The 12,001-nt window shown below is 52.1% G+C and overlaps 1 protein-coding gene across 1 annotated transcript; it reads right to left on the bottom strand.

The window, feature by feature from the left end:
* Nucleotides 1-7,780: 7,780 nt before the first annotated feature.
* On the bottom strand, nt 7,781-12,001 carry Pla2g2c (phospholipase A2 group IIC). The gene is given in 4 exon segments (XM_050152487.1): nt 7,781-7,848; nt 7,851-7,891; nt 9,319-9,463; nt 11,944-12,001. Coding segments are annotated over 4 exon segments (294 nt in total). The 5' UTR covers nt 11,984-12,001.

The raw sequence follows: 12,001 nt of genomic DNA on the forward strand, positions 1-12,001 counted from the left end.
CCCAAGCCAGGGGTAGGCCTGCAATGGGTGCCCAGAGAGCTTCCTCCCGAGTTTTGACCTCAGGCTTGCGGGTTCTTCCATGGGCACACATCTCCTATAGAGAAGGCTGGACCAATGACACTCTACTGCTGTGGGATCCAGGACCCTGTGCCCCAGTACCCCTCTCCCCACTGCCCAGGTCTCCGCAGAATGCCACAACCACTCCCGAGACTAATAAACACTTTCCAGCTTGGCTGCCACTGCTGGGTCCTTTTTAGGGTCAAGGTGGGCATAGGGATTCATTCCTAGGTCTCTAGTTTGGGGAAGACAAATGTCTTGACATTCCGCAGCTGGCATTCTTTCCCTCACCCCCTGCTTGTGGGGAGATATGGAACTGTGCAGCTAAAGGCACAGCCTGAGAAGACAGGAAAGTAATGCCTAGGCCATGAGCAAGGGCAAAGGGACCCTCCACGCAATGACGGCAGCCAGTGTGGGCTCAGGATGCTTGTCCTTTCGCGATGATGAGCTGAGGTCCAGAGAGGGATAGCAGCTGTCCCCAAGTCTCCAAAGTCACAGCTGTGCTCTGAATCTCGAGAATGACATTCAGCCACCCCTCCTTGTGCCTCCCCACTGATGTGCACCAGACACTATCCTCGTCTAGTGTCGTGTCTCTGGTTGTCCCTTCTGGGATGGAACCCTGGCCTAAAGGCCACAACTTGATAGGACAGCCAGAAAAACAGCAGCTGTCTCAGTGAGCTAAAGCTGGGGCAGGGAGGAGAAAGTCAGAGTGAGGTGGGAAGTCTGGGTCCTCCTGGTTTCTAGCTCCGAGGTCAGATGCCTCAGAGGAAGTGGAGGAGCGAGCGACAGGAAGCCACGGAGCAACCCATGTGTATCCACCTCTTCTCCCACTCAAGTTCCTTCATGGATTCCTGTCTGTTTCCTCGTGAGCCCAGTGTCCAGAGTCACGGGTGCTCGTCTTGGTTTGATTTCTATTGCTGCGGTAAACACCATGATTCACGAGCAACTAGGGGAGGATAGGGTTCATTTGTCTTAGACACGCCTTCCACAGTTGGTCACTGAGGGAAATCAGGGCAGGAACTCAAGCAGGACCAGAGGCAGGAAGCATAGAAGGAAGCTACTCACAGTTCCCCACGCTTTGCTCAGCTTGCTTTCTTATACAGCCTACTGCTGCCTAGGGAATGGCACCACCCATGGTGCAATGGACCCTCCCACATCAATCATTAACCAAGAAAACGCCCCATAGATACGACCACATGACAATCCAGTGGAAGGAAGTGCTCAGTGGAGGCCCCTCTTTCCAACTGTAGTGTGTGTAAAGTGGACCCAAACTAACCCAAGGGAAGGGGGGAGGAAGTTCCAAAGGGAGGTGAGGCTGACACACACCCATGGGCTCTGTCCCCTGCCTCGGTCCTCAGTGAAGAAGCCTTTCTGCATTACAGACGCAGCTCAATCTGAGATCCTGGAAGAAGACAGAGACTGTGTTGACGGCCTGCTGTGTTCCCAGGAGTGGCCCCTGTTCTCCCAGGGCCCTGGCCTAGGAGGGGAGGACAGCACGTAGGACCGTAACCTTCCCGCATGATGCCCTGTGGCATACCAGCACAGATGAAGATAATTCAAGTCCGTGGCAGCTGCAGAGGCCATTAGGGTCGGGCTGGAGTGAGAGGAAGAGCAGGAAGGCCATGACCTTGTAGCGGCAGACCTCCTTGCTCCCACAGTCTGCCTCTGCCTGTGACTGCTGGTCAATCTTTCTGAGCTGTGAGGTCCTCTGTGCTGAGACTTGAGAGGGCGCTGTCCTTGCTCTCTTGCTGACCTTGTCCTTTTGAGCGCTGAAGAACCTGTCATTCCCCCTCGCCCCCTAGTTGCAGATTTGGGGACCCTTTGTTTTTAATGACTGTTTTCTAGAACTTTGGTGACACCTGGTGGACACTATGGCTCACACCCGGTGCTACTCCTGACATCTCAGGGCTCCTCTGCTAAGGGAACCACCAGGGTGGGGTCCCTACCCCATGACAGGTCTCATCTCAGGCAGCCAATGTTCCCCTGGAGCAAAAGGACACATCTCAACCACCTTGTCACGGCCACCAATGCTACCACTCACAGCAAACACTTGTCCTTCAGGCAAAGACTGTGGACTAGGTACTACACAGTCTCTGACTGGCTGCATGGCCCTGGGCAAGTCACGTCACCCCGAGCCTCACCTCTCTGCACTCTATGGCACAGATGTCTGGGGGTGGGGGCGACTGAGGGCAACAACATGCATGCCCTGTGGAATGCCTAGTATAGTCTGGCACGGAGGACAGAAAGTGTCAGAGCTGGCTAGGGTGTTGGCCACAAGGTCCCCAAGTCAGCTTGGCATATAGGAGCAGGAAAAGGAAGGAGCTGGCTGGTGGAATTGCCCATGACCTCCCCCCCCCCCCCAAACAGAAACCTGACCGAGCAGCTGTGGCTTAGCCATCCAGTCCCGTACCTGCACAAGGGGGTTGGGGAGTTGGAGGGAGCTGAAAGGGAAGAAGAGGGGAGACAACCACAGGTCCCTTCCCCCAATGCCATCCATGCCTGCCCCTGGGCTGAGCTGGACTGGGCTGGAGCGCGGCCATGTATTCAGCTCAGCCTTGACTGTGAACACAGCCCTTCCTCTCCAGGGGCTGGCAAAGAAACGCCAGCTGCCAGCCTCCCCAGTTGTGGCTTCCTAACAAGCAGCTGATGCCACCAACTGTGACAAGCAAGGTTCTGGAGAGAAAGAAGGAGGCTTTCTAGCATCAGGAGACAGGATCCTGGAGCAAAACCAAGCCAGATCTCTCTGTAAGGGCCACCAGGCAAGAACAGCCCGCTGGAGCAGGGGTCTGCAATCCCGGGGTGGCAGCCGAGATTAAGTGAGCACCTACTGTATACACGGTGTGCCTTAAACTGCCTGGCAGCTGCCTGGGCTAGGGATTCTCCATCATTTCCTTTATAAAATGAGGAGGCCATAGAGGCCACATAAGTTATGCATTGTCATCCAAGAACTGACTCCTGAGTCCACTGAGCCATAACCTAGAAAGGTCCACTATCTCACTCCTATAAAGGGGAGAGTGGAGAGATATGTGTTAGTTGGTTTTGCTATGACAAAGTTCCTGGCAAAAGCTACTTAAGGAAAGGAGGGTGTATTGGGGCTCTCATTTTGAGGGAACGGTCCATCACGACTGAGAAGGCCTGGGAGCCAGAGCTAGTGGTAGCTGGTGAAAAGCCCAAGAAAAAGAATATAAAAATGTAGATTCCAGAAATAAGAATGAGAGCAGACTGTCAGCAGCTTTTTTCAGCAGCTTAAGGATTATCTGTTAACAGTGGGCTACTCTGCTTTACAACCCATAGCTCTGTATGCGAGGCTGAAGCGGCCCTCTGCAAACTTAGGGTTGCTCTACAAACTGAGGGTCAGCTTTTAGATAACCCCCTGGCCGCTCATGAGCAGAAACTGATGTGAGCTAATTTTTCAATGATGGGATGTACGTGACTTTTGACTTTTTGGTTTTATATTATCCCATACCCCTTCCCTGCTATGCGAAACTGGTAGTATCAGGGGAGGTGCAGAGCATTGGTAAATACTATCAAGGAACGCCAGGGGAAAACAATGGACTAAATACAAACACTAGTTTAACTGAAAAACTCGGGCGGGCGGTGGTGGCGCACGCCTTTAATCCCAGCACTCGGGAGGCAGAGGCAGGAGGATCTCTGGGAGTTCGAGGCCAGCCTGGTCTACAAGAGCTAGTTCCGGGACAGGCTCCAAAGCTACAGAGAAACCCTGTCTCGAAAAACCAAAAAAAAAAAAAAAAGTTTTATCTTGAGACTGTAAAATTCTTTTGTTATTGTCTAATACTTGCTATTAAAAAAGGAGTTCAAAAACTGGCCTTTGCCACAGCCTTACAAATACATCTCTGGCTGTGGTCTCAGCTAGCTGATAAGCTTTTTGTGCCCCATGGTGATTTTTTTTTAATTTTTCACTTTTTTCCTGGAATAAAGTTTGCTCTGGTTTATTAGACTTCAGTGGTCTGTCCCCATCTTTGCATGACCCCGTGTGGCCCTGACAGCTGGTTACACTGTGTCTACAGTCAGGGAGGATGGAGGATGGAGGTGGGAGAGGGAGGAAAGCCAGTGTCCAACTGTTTTTTTTTTTTTTAATTCAATCTGGGTATCTAGCTGTGGAATGGTGACTCCCATATTTGGGGTTGGTCTTGCCTCCTCAGTTAAACTACCACCAGAAACAACCTTAGAGGAGCTCTCAGAGCTGTGTCTCCTAGGTAGTTCCAAATCCGTACAGTTGATAAAGAAGTAAGCACCACGGGAGGCAGTTTCTCAGTGGAGACTCCCGCTTCCCAACTGTAGAATGTGTAGACTTCAAATCAGAAGACGAGGTTTACCTTCCAGTGCTGCGCAGACACAGACCTTCATTTTTACCAGAGTCGTGGGGTGAATAACTGATTCCCAGGCTCTCTCCCATGATCAGTAAGACAGTTCATAAAAAAACATGCCACAGGTGCTCGTACCTGCCACGCCATCTCTCTGCCTGCCCTCTTCCCTCAGCACATCAGTGAGAGCAAGATCATTGCTCTCAAACAGAGAGGGGGAAAAGACTATAAACAAGGGTCAACATGGTGCACTGGGCGAGGGAAAAGGCACTGGAGGGGAGGAGGGCAAGCAGTGTGGATAGGTGGTGTGTTCCTGACATGGACTGAAGAGGAACCGCAGGAAGGATGAGGGAGGGGTGGCCTGGGCATCCTGGTGACAAATTGCTGTGTGAGAAGTTGCAAACATGACCCCACAAAGCAGGAGGCTGAGTCTAGATTCTTCCTCTTGTATTGTATCGAAGTATTTTATAGATACAGGATGGAGGTGGGCTGAAGGGGCCATGCCAGCAGCTTGACGGTTGGATGTGGGATTTGAGAAGAATCTGATGCCAACATTATCTTCAATCTGTCTACCTTGGGGAAAGGGGTGGATCCCCTGCTCCCCCCACACACACCACACTTGGTCCTCTCGGCTCTTTCTCTTCTTTAGGGTCTCGGATAAGATGTCACCCCCCCCACACACACACCTGCCCCTGAGTTCCTCGAAGGAGCCTTCTTCCCAGACAGTGGCCACTGCTCCCCAAGCACACACCCATCTCAGCACCTCCCAGGCCATTGGGTCCTTGTGCCCTCCCTCCCCAGTCTGACACGTCCTTGGAGTAGAATTCCTACTCCTCCACCCTCATCACAGGCCTGGCATAAAGACAGTCCCCAATGCAAACGAATGGCTGCCCTCCCAAGAGAGCGATGTTTCCTGCAAGCACCAGTGATATCCTTTTGCAGCCCCCGCTTTGATTCTGGGCACAACACTGCCTGGGACTCACACATCACCTGTACATTATCCCAGGTTAGAACCAGTCTCTGATAGGACAGGACCTTCCAGAAGGCGACGTGCCATTGGCTTAGCCTAGCCACACCAGTCCCATGCCCGAGCCCATCTCTGATGTTCCTAGGCCAAAGGTTCCCGCTCCCTGCCCCCCTCCCCAGATGTCTACTTTCTGTACCTGGGCAGGTTGGGGGAAGAAAGACGACTATGCGGGTTGAACCAGGAAGACCTCAGGGGCCCTGGCCCTCTACTGACCCATCTGTTTTCATGTGCTCTGCTTTCTCAATCCAGGTTTTAGCCTCTGGCATTGGTAGAAGCGGCTACACCCCGCTCTAACCCTGGAATTCAAAATGCTTAGATTTGAGTCTCTGTGTGTTTCTTTAAATCCCTGCTGCTCATCACTGCCTGTGGTGACAACACAGTATGGGCTCAACACACAAATGCTGGGTGACCTACTAAGCCAAGTGTCTGTGCACTCTCTTCTCTTCACCTGTGTGCTCTCTATCAGTACACAAACCCTGTCATCTCCCCTCGCACTCATTGGGGAGGGGATGAGGACAAGCGACCACCAAGTGCTGAGAACCTGGAGTACTGGTGAATAAAGACCAGCACCATCGGCTAGGCAGAGCTATGTAACCAGCCACATCGAAGCACCATGACAGCCGACGTACCATGATGACACAGCTTCCTGTACAAGGCTCATGGTTCCAGGTGCTACAGACCAGCCTGGACATGGCTGGGATCCCCAGTGCTTGCAAAGTCTCTGCTGAGCCCAGATCTGCTGTTGCTGATGCTGACCCAGCAAGCTCTTGTCACCCAGGAGGTCGAGCCCAGGCTTCCTCCAGGCAGATGCAGGAGTCTTCACAGTAGACCTGCTCTGGACCTCAGAGGACGAAGCCTGCACTTAAGACCTCCGCTTTGGTTATAGGACCAAGCAGGGTCCCAGATCCAGGGGCCAGAAAGGACACTTTGCCCTTGACAGATGTGCTGAATGCTAGGGCACGAAAGACAAGTGCCACCAAACAGGGAGACAAGCGTGGTCATAGCTGTGCCTGAGATCCACTATGTCAGGCTGGCCACACAGAACTGACTCCACCTCAATTAGACCTTCCCACAGCAGACTGAACTGAAAGCAATCTTCTATTGTGGGGGTCTGAGCCCCCAGCCCACCACACTTCCAGACTCACAGTGGGGGGCAGGGAGAAAACAATGCTGACCCAGGGGCTTTCTGAATGCTAGCCTCCAGTCCTGGGTGGGGTGCTGGGTACCAGGATTCCCAGTGTGGAGTCCTAAGTCCTCTGTCCCGGGAGATGAGTCTGGGACAGCTGGCAGTTCCCTGACCTTGGGGGAGGCAGAAGGATGCCGAGAAACATAGCTGTGCATATACCCCGGAGGAAGTGGCTTGCTATGCCCTAGGGCCTGGCAGGAGTTGAGCTATGGCATGTGAGGAGCAAGAAACCACCTACTGGGCTGGAATTACAAGGCTGGACAAAGGCTCGTGCCCACCACCTTCAAGTCTTCAGGGGGGACTTGCCCTACACATGCCCACACCCTTAGCTCCAGGACATACTCCTTTCGAGAGACCATTCTGTGTGCTTCCCCACTCAGGCCCTGCCCGTGCAGTGTCCCATCCCTGGTTACTTCTCTGCCCCATCCACATTGGTCATAGCGCACAACAGATAGTTGACCTTGGTGAATATTTGCTCAGCGGACAGACAGCCAAACACCTTGCTAACATGAGAAAAAAAGAACTAGAGGCTGTCGGGACTGGAGTGATAATTCAGTAGGTAAAGCACTTGGGAGGCCAGAGTTCAGATACCCAGAAACCAATTGCTGGGTGGTCTGGTGACCTGCCTAAGATCCTAGGCCTTGGAGGCAGAGACGGGATCCCCACAGTACGCTTGCTACATCAGCCAGCTGCGGGTTTGAATGAGACACACTGCCTCAGTGACAAGACAGTGACAGAGGACAATCCCTAACATCAACTTCAAGCCTCCGCCCGTGTGTGCCCACCTACAAGTGTACCTATCTCTGTACAAAAACATAACACACACACAAACCACACACGCCTGAAAAACGGAAAAGAAAAAAAGAATAAAGGAACGCTCTCAACAGCCAGAGCTACCTCGGGAAAATGCAAAGTCAATGGGCTCCACAGCCAACAGCTCTTTAGTGGTCCACAGAGTAGGATGGGCCCTAGGTTCCTAGGGGAGCTGCGATTTAGGGGCAGGCAGAAGAGACCAGGCAAAACCAAGCAAGGACTCTCTCCAAGAAGCTCTGACTCTCGGACTCGGCCCCGTTTCTTGGTCTCAAAGCGCTTGGGAATGTCTCATCCCCTAAAACGAGCAGTGGGCTAAGGAGGAGGTGGCTGCTAAGGACCAGCTCAGGTCCCATCGCCTCCCTCCAGAGAAGGCTACTCACAAGCCACAGTCCCATTGACAATGCTGGACTGGTAGCCATTCAAGATGGGCTGGCAGCCAGCTCCTTCAGCTTGTGGTAGCAGCAGTCGTGAGCCCAGCAGCACCTGGTGGGTGGGGAGAAGAAGGTGGGGGACTGTGTCGGTGTGGGGGTGTCCCTGAGGAGTCAGCAGGAGAACACTGGGCGAGAGCTGAAAGAGACCTCCAGTTTCCCTCGCCTTCCCTGGACCTGCAGACTCGGGAGCTGGGGGGGCGGGTGGTGTTACTGATACACCTGTCCTTTTCCGGACGTTCTCATGTGTACCTGGGCTCTTGGCCCTTTGTGGCCCTCGGCTCATGATGTGCAGCTTTGAATCTACTTTGGACTCCAGGAGGCAAGGTACAGGTGGACAATGACAGGGGGTGGATTTAGAAATGGGTGATCTGTGTTCCAGGCCAGGCTCTGCTGCTTCGCCTGCGGGTGGCGGCTGAGAAACTCTTAGTCTGGGATTCTCTCTGTCCTCAGCAGTCAGGTGGGTTACAGCGGGGATGCTGCCTCCTGTATTCATGGTAAGGGGTGAGGGCTGAGGGCTGAGGCCCAAACGTGTAGACCACCTGTTCAGTATTGGGCACAGACGGTGGATCTCACAAGTGTCAGTGGCCTTCCATGTCTCCACAGCCAAGCCTGGGGCTCAAGTCCCGTATATTAGGCCCTGCTCTAAGGACATGCCCAGGGACATTTCCTTTATTATTTCTTCAAATGGGAAAAGACACAACTATCTAGTCTCCCCACTGTACCCTCTCCAGATTACAGTAATATCCATTTATTTTAAAGAAGCTAACACCACCCACCCTCAAATCCTTCGAACAGTCCTGGAAACCAACTTGGTACCGTGTGACTGCCTCCAGATGGATAACTTTCCTGAACTGGGCCACTTGGCTTCTCTCCTAAAATATGGAATTAGGTCTGGAAGCTGGCAGGGCAGTCTTGCTGGGCCCATAATCCTAAGAAACGGGAGCATGCGAATGGAGAACACCTTTGCCAGGCTAATGGGAAAGGGCTTCCAGATCTAGGGCTGGACCGAGGGTGTAACGTTAGGGCCTTTGATTGAGAACACCAGGATGGGCCTGGAGTGTCTCGGTGGTATGACTGTCCCGCAGGGATAGGGTTCTGGGTTTGATCTGCACATGGTGGTACATCACTAGAATCGGAACACTTGGGAGGCTGAGGCAGGAGGATCCAGAGTTCAAGCTCAACCTGTTCTATGTAGTAAGTTAGATGCAACACGAGTTAGGAGCTAAGCCCCTGTCTCAAGATGCTCAGCACATAAGCCATATCCAGGACCTTAGGCATACAGGGCCCTTGGCAGCTTCACAGGCAAACCAGGGAAAGGCGGCTCAGTTCCGGCTTCTCCAAGATTCACCCTACAAGCCCCTTTCAATCTCACGCTGCTTTGGAATTGTTTTGTCAGGATTTCTAAGCCCTCTCTCCTCACTGTAAGCCTAGACGTCAGCACAAATGCAGTATGGGACTCGTCAAGGGCTTGTGCATCACCTGTCTGTAGCATTCACGGGGATCCCTCTGCCCCCTAGCCCACAGTAGCAGCCATATCCATAATAGGAGAAGAAGGCACTGCGCCCTGTGATGTGTCTGACCATCCTCTGGAACTGCCAGAAGCTGCTGAGGGTGGAGGTCGTCCCTGCCAAGGAGAAAACAAGAAAGGAGAGGAGCCTGAGGGCCCACAGGCCTTGCTGGAGGGCCCACAGGCCTTGCTGGAGTGCCTGCAGTGAGGTGGGCAGTCCAGGGCCCTCATACAAGGTGCCAGCCTCCTTCACAGGAAAGAAAACAGGATCAGTGTTACTCCATCACCCAGCAAGTTTCTTGCTAACCTGGATGAGGCCAGGTTCCCCAGCCGTCCCTCTACCATCATCCAGGTCTGATCAGCACTAACTGGGAAAGCTCAAAGCCAAGGTTCCAGGCAGTCCCTCCTCTAGGAAGCAATAGGCATTAATAGTCTCTCAGGAGAAGCAACATTCAGGGGTAAGAAATCAGAAAAACACCCTTCATCCAGTCTGTTAAATGGCGCGCACACACACACAGACTCATCAATTTTTATTATTTTTAATAGACAGGGTCTTCTCTTACTACATAACCCTGGCTGGACTGGAAGGTCCTAAAGAGATAAGGCTGGCCTTGAACCTAGAGAGATCTTTCCCTGTCTTCAATGTGCTGGAATCACAGGCATGCATCAATAGGCTTTGTACTTCTACAAAGTGCTTACAGACACACAGAGAGATGCTTATACAAGGATGCTTGCTGGCAGTGTGGTCTGTAACATCAGAGTACTGGAAAGTACCACACGTCCACCCCCAGGAGGATGCCATCAAAGTACCACATGTCCACCCCTAGGAGGATGGTCATCAAAGTACTCGTCTTAGCAATGTATCACTTTTAATAGGTGAACTCCAGGCAGTGAGACTGAGGCAGACAGGTAAGAACGAGGCCATATTCATTTGGAATACTTCCATGTGCCTTTTTAATAAGCACATGGTAGTGGTGGCTTGAATAAGGACAGCCCCAAGGCTCACATATTTGAAGGTTTGGTCACCGGGGAGTAGAACTCTTAGGGAAGGATTAGGAGGTGTGGCCTTGTTGGAGGGAGTGTGCCACTGGGGGTGAACTTTGAGGTTTCAAAAGCCCAAGCCAGGCCTAGTCACTCTCTGCCTACAGATCAGGCTGTAGCTCTCGACTGCTTCCCCAGCACCACACTTGCCTGCCTGCTGCCATGCTCCCTGCCCTGATGAGAATGGACTAAGCCTCTGAAACTGTAAACCAGCCCCCGATTGAATGCTTCCCTTTATAAGAGCTGCCATAGTTATGGTGTCTCTTTACAGCCACAGAACGGTGAAGAAACCTGTAGTATTTTGTTCCTAGATTCATTCTCTCTCTCTCTCTCTCTCTCTCTCTCTCTCTCTCTCTCTCTCTCTCTCTCTCTCTCTCTGTGTGTGTGTGTGTGTGTGTGTGTGTGTATGTAGGCTTGTCCTCCACAGATTCCAGAGCAGTTGTATCTAGGTGTAGGAAAGTGCTGGCCCCCGAGAAGGCTGTACCTTGGCTACTCTGTATTTTATGGCTTTGCTTTGTGGCTAAACATAATCTTCTCTGGCCCAAGCTGGCCTCAAACTCACGTGTAGTCAAGGATGACCTCAAACTTCCAACTCTCCCACCTCCACAGCTGATTATAGGCTTGGGCCGTCCCTCCTGGCCTTATTCAGTGTTGGGGATTGAATCCAGGTTTTTGTATATGGTAAGCAAGTACTCTTCCCGCTGAGCTATGTCCCCAGCCCAGCATTTGATTTTTTAAAATTATAAACATATATTTGGTTTGTGATAAAAATACAGCAAACGCATGAACTCAAAGAAGGAAAACAGCGCGGGGGATGGGGGATGTTTCTCAGCTCCCTCCCGCCTCAGTGCTGAGCTGGACATCTTGACCTGATTTCTCAATCCTCCTGCCTCCACTTCCCAAGTGCCGAGATTACACATTGGTGTGATTTTGAAAACTGCAAAGCTCACTAGCAACTTGGGGAAAGAGGGAGAGACCTAACTTTGATATGTCTGACTCACCGAACCCCAGAGTTACTGTGACAGGGCTAGAAACAGCAGGAAGCTGGTTTGGGACAAACAGCTAACTTTTTGTTTTATTTTAACAGACCTCAGATGGTTCCCAGGAAGTCCTTGAGAGAGGTATGCAATCTAAAGCTTGGCAGCAGTGACTTGGTTTGACCAAGTATTCCACTAGCCATCATCAGGATGCCTTCCCCGGAAGAATTACTCCAGCTGGCTGGGATCACGCCTACCGTTTTGTACAACACTACACATAGCTTCAACTAAAGGCAACCAGACTGGGAAGGAAGAAAACCTCCCAAGACCGGGAGTGCTCACACCACAGCCAAACATCGTTTTTCCACTCTGAGGTCAATGTCCCTGGATTCTGAGATGTCCTGTGAGGACCCAACACTGTGACCAGGCCCACCAGACAGCAGAACCAGAGGTGGGAGAACTTTGGGGGGAGGCTGGTTCTCTCCTTAGTACCTTGTACCCTTCCTTCACTCAATGCTACCCCCATGACATCGTCAGAAGGATGGACTCCCGGCACTCGCTCAGAGGGCTTCTACTTACAGCAGAAGATGAAGACAAGGAATATAGCAATGACCTTCATTTCCGAAGAGACCAGGAG

Source organism: Alexandromys fortis, unplaced genomic scaffold (assembly GCF_014885135.2).
Source record: "Alexandromys fortis isolate MF-2015 unplaced genomic scaffold, M_Fortis_MF-2015_v1.1 scaffold_26, whole genome shotgun sequence".
Taxonomy (NCBI): Eukaryota; Metazoa; Chordata; class Mammalia; order Rodentia; family Cricetidae; genus Alexandromys; species Alexandromys fortis.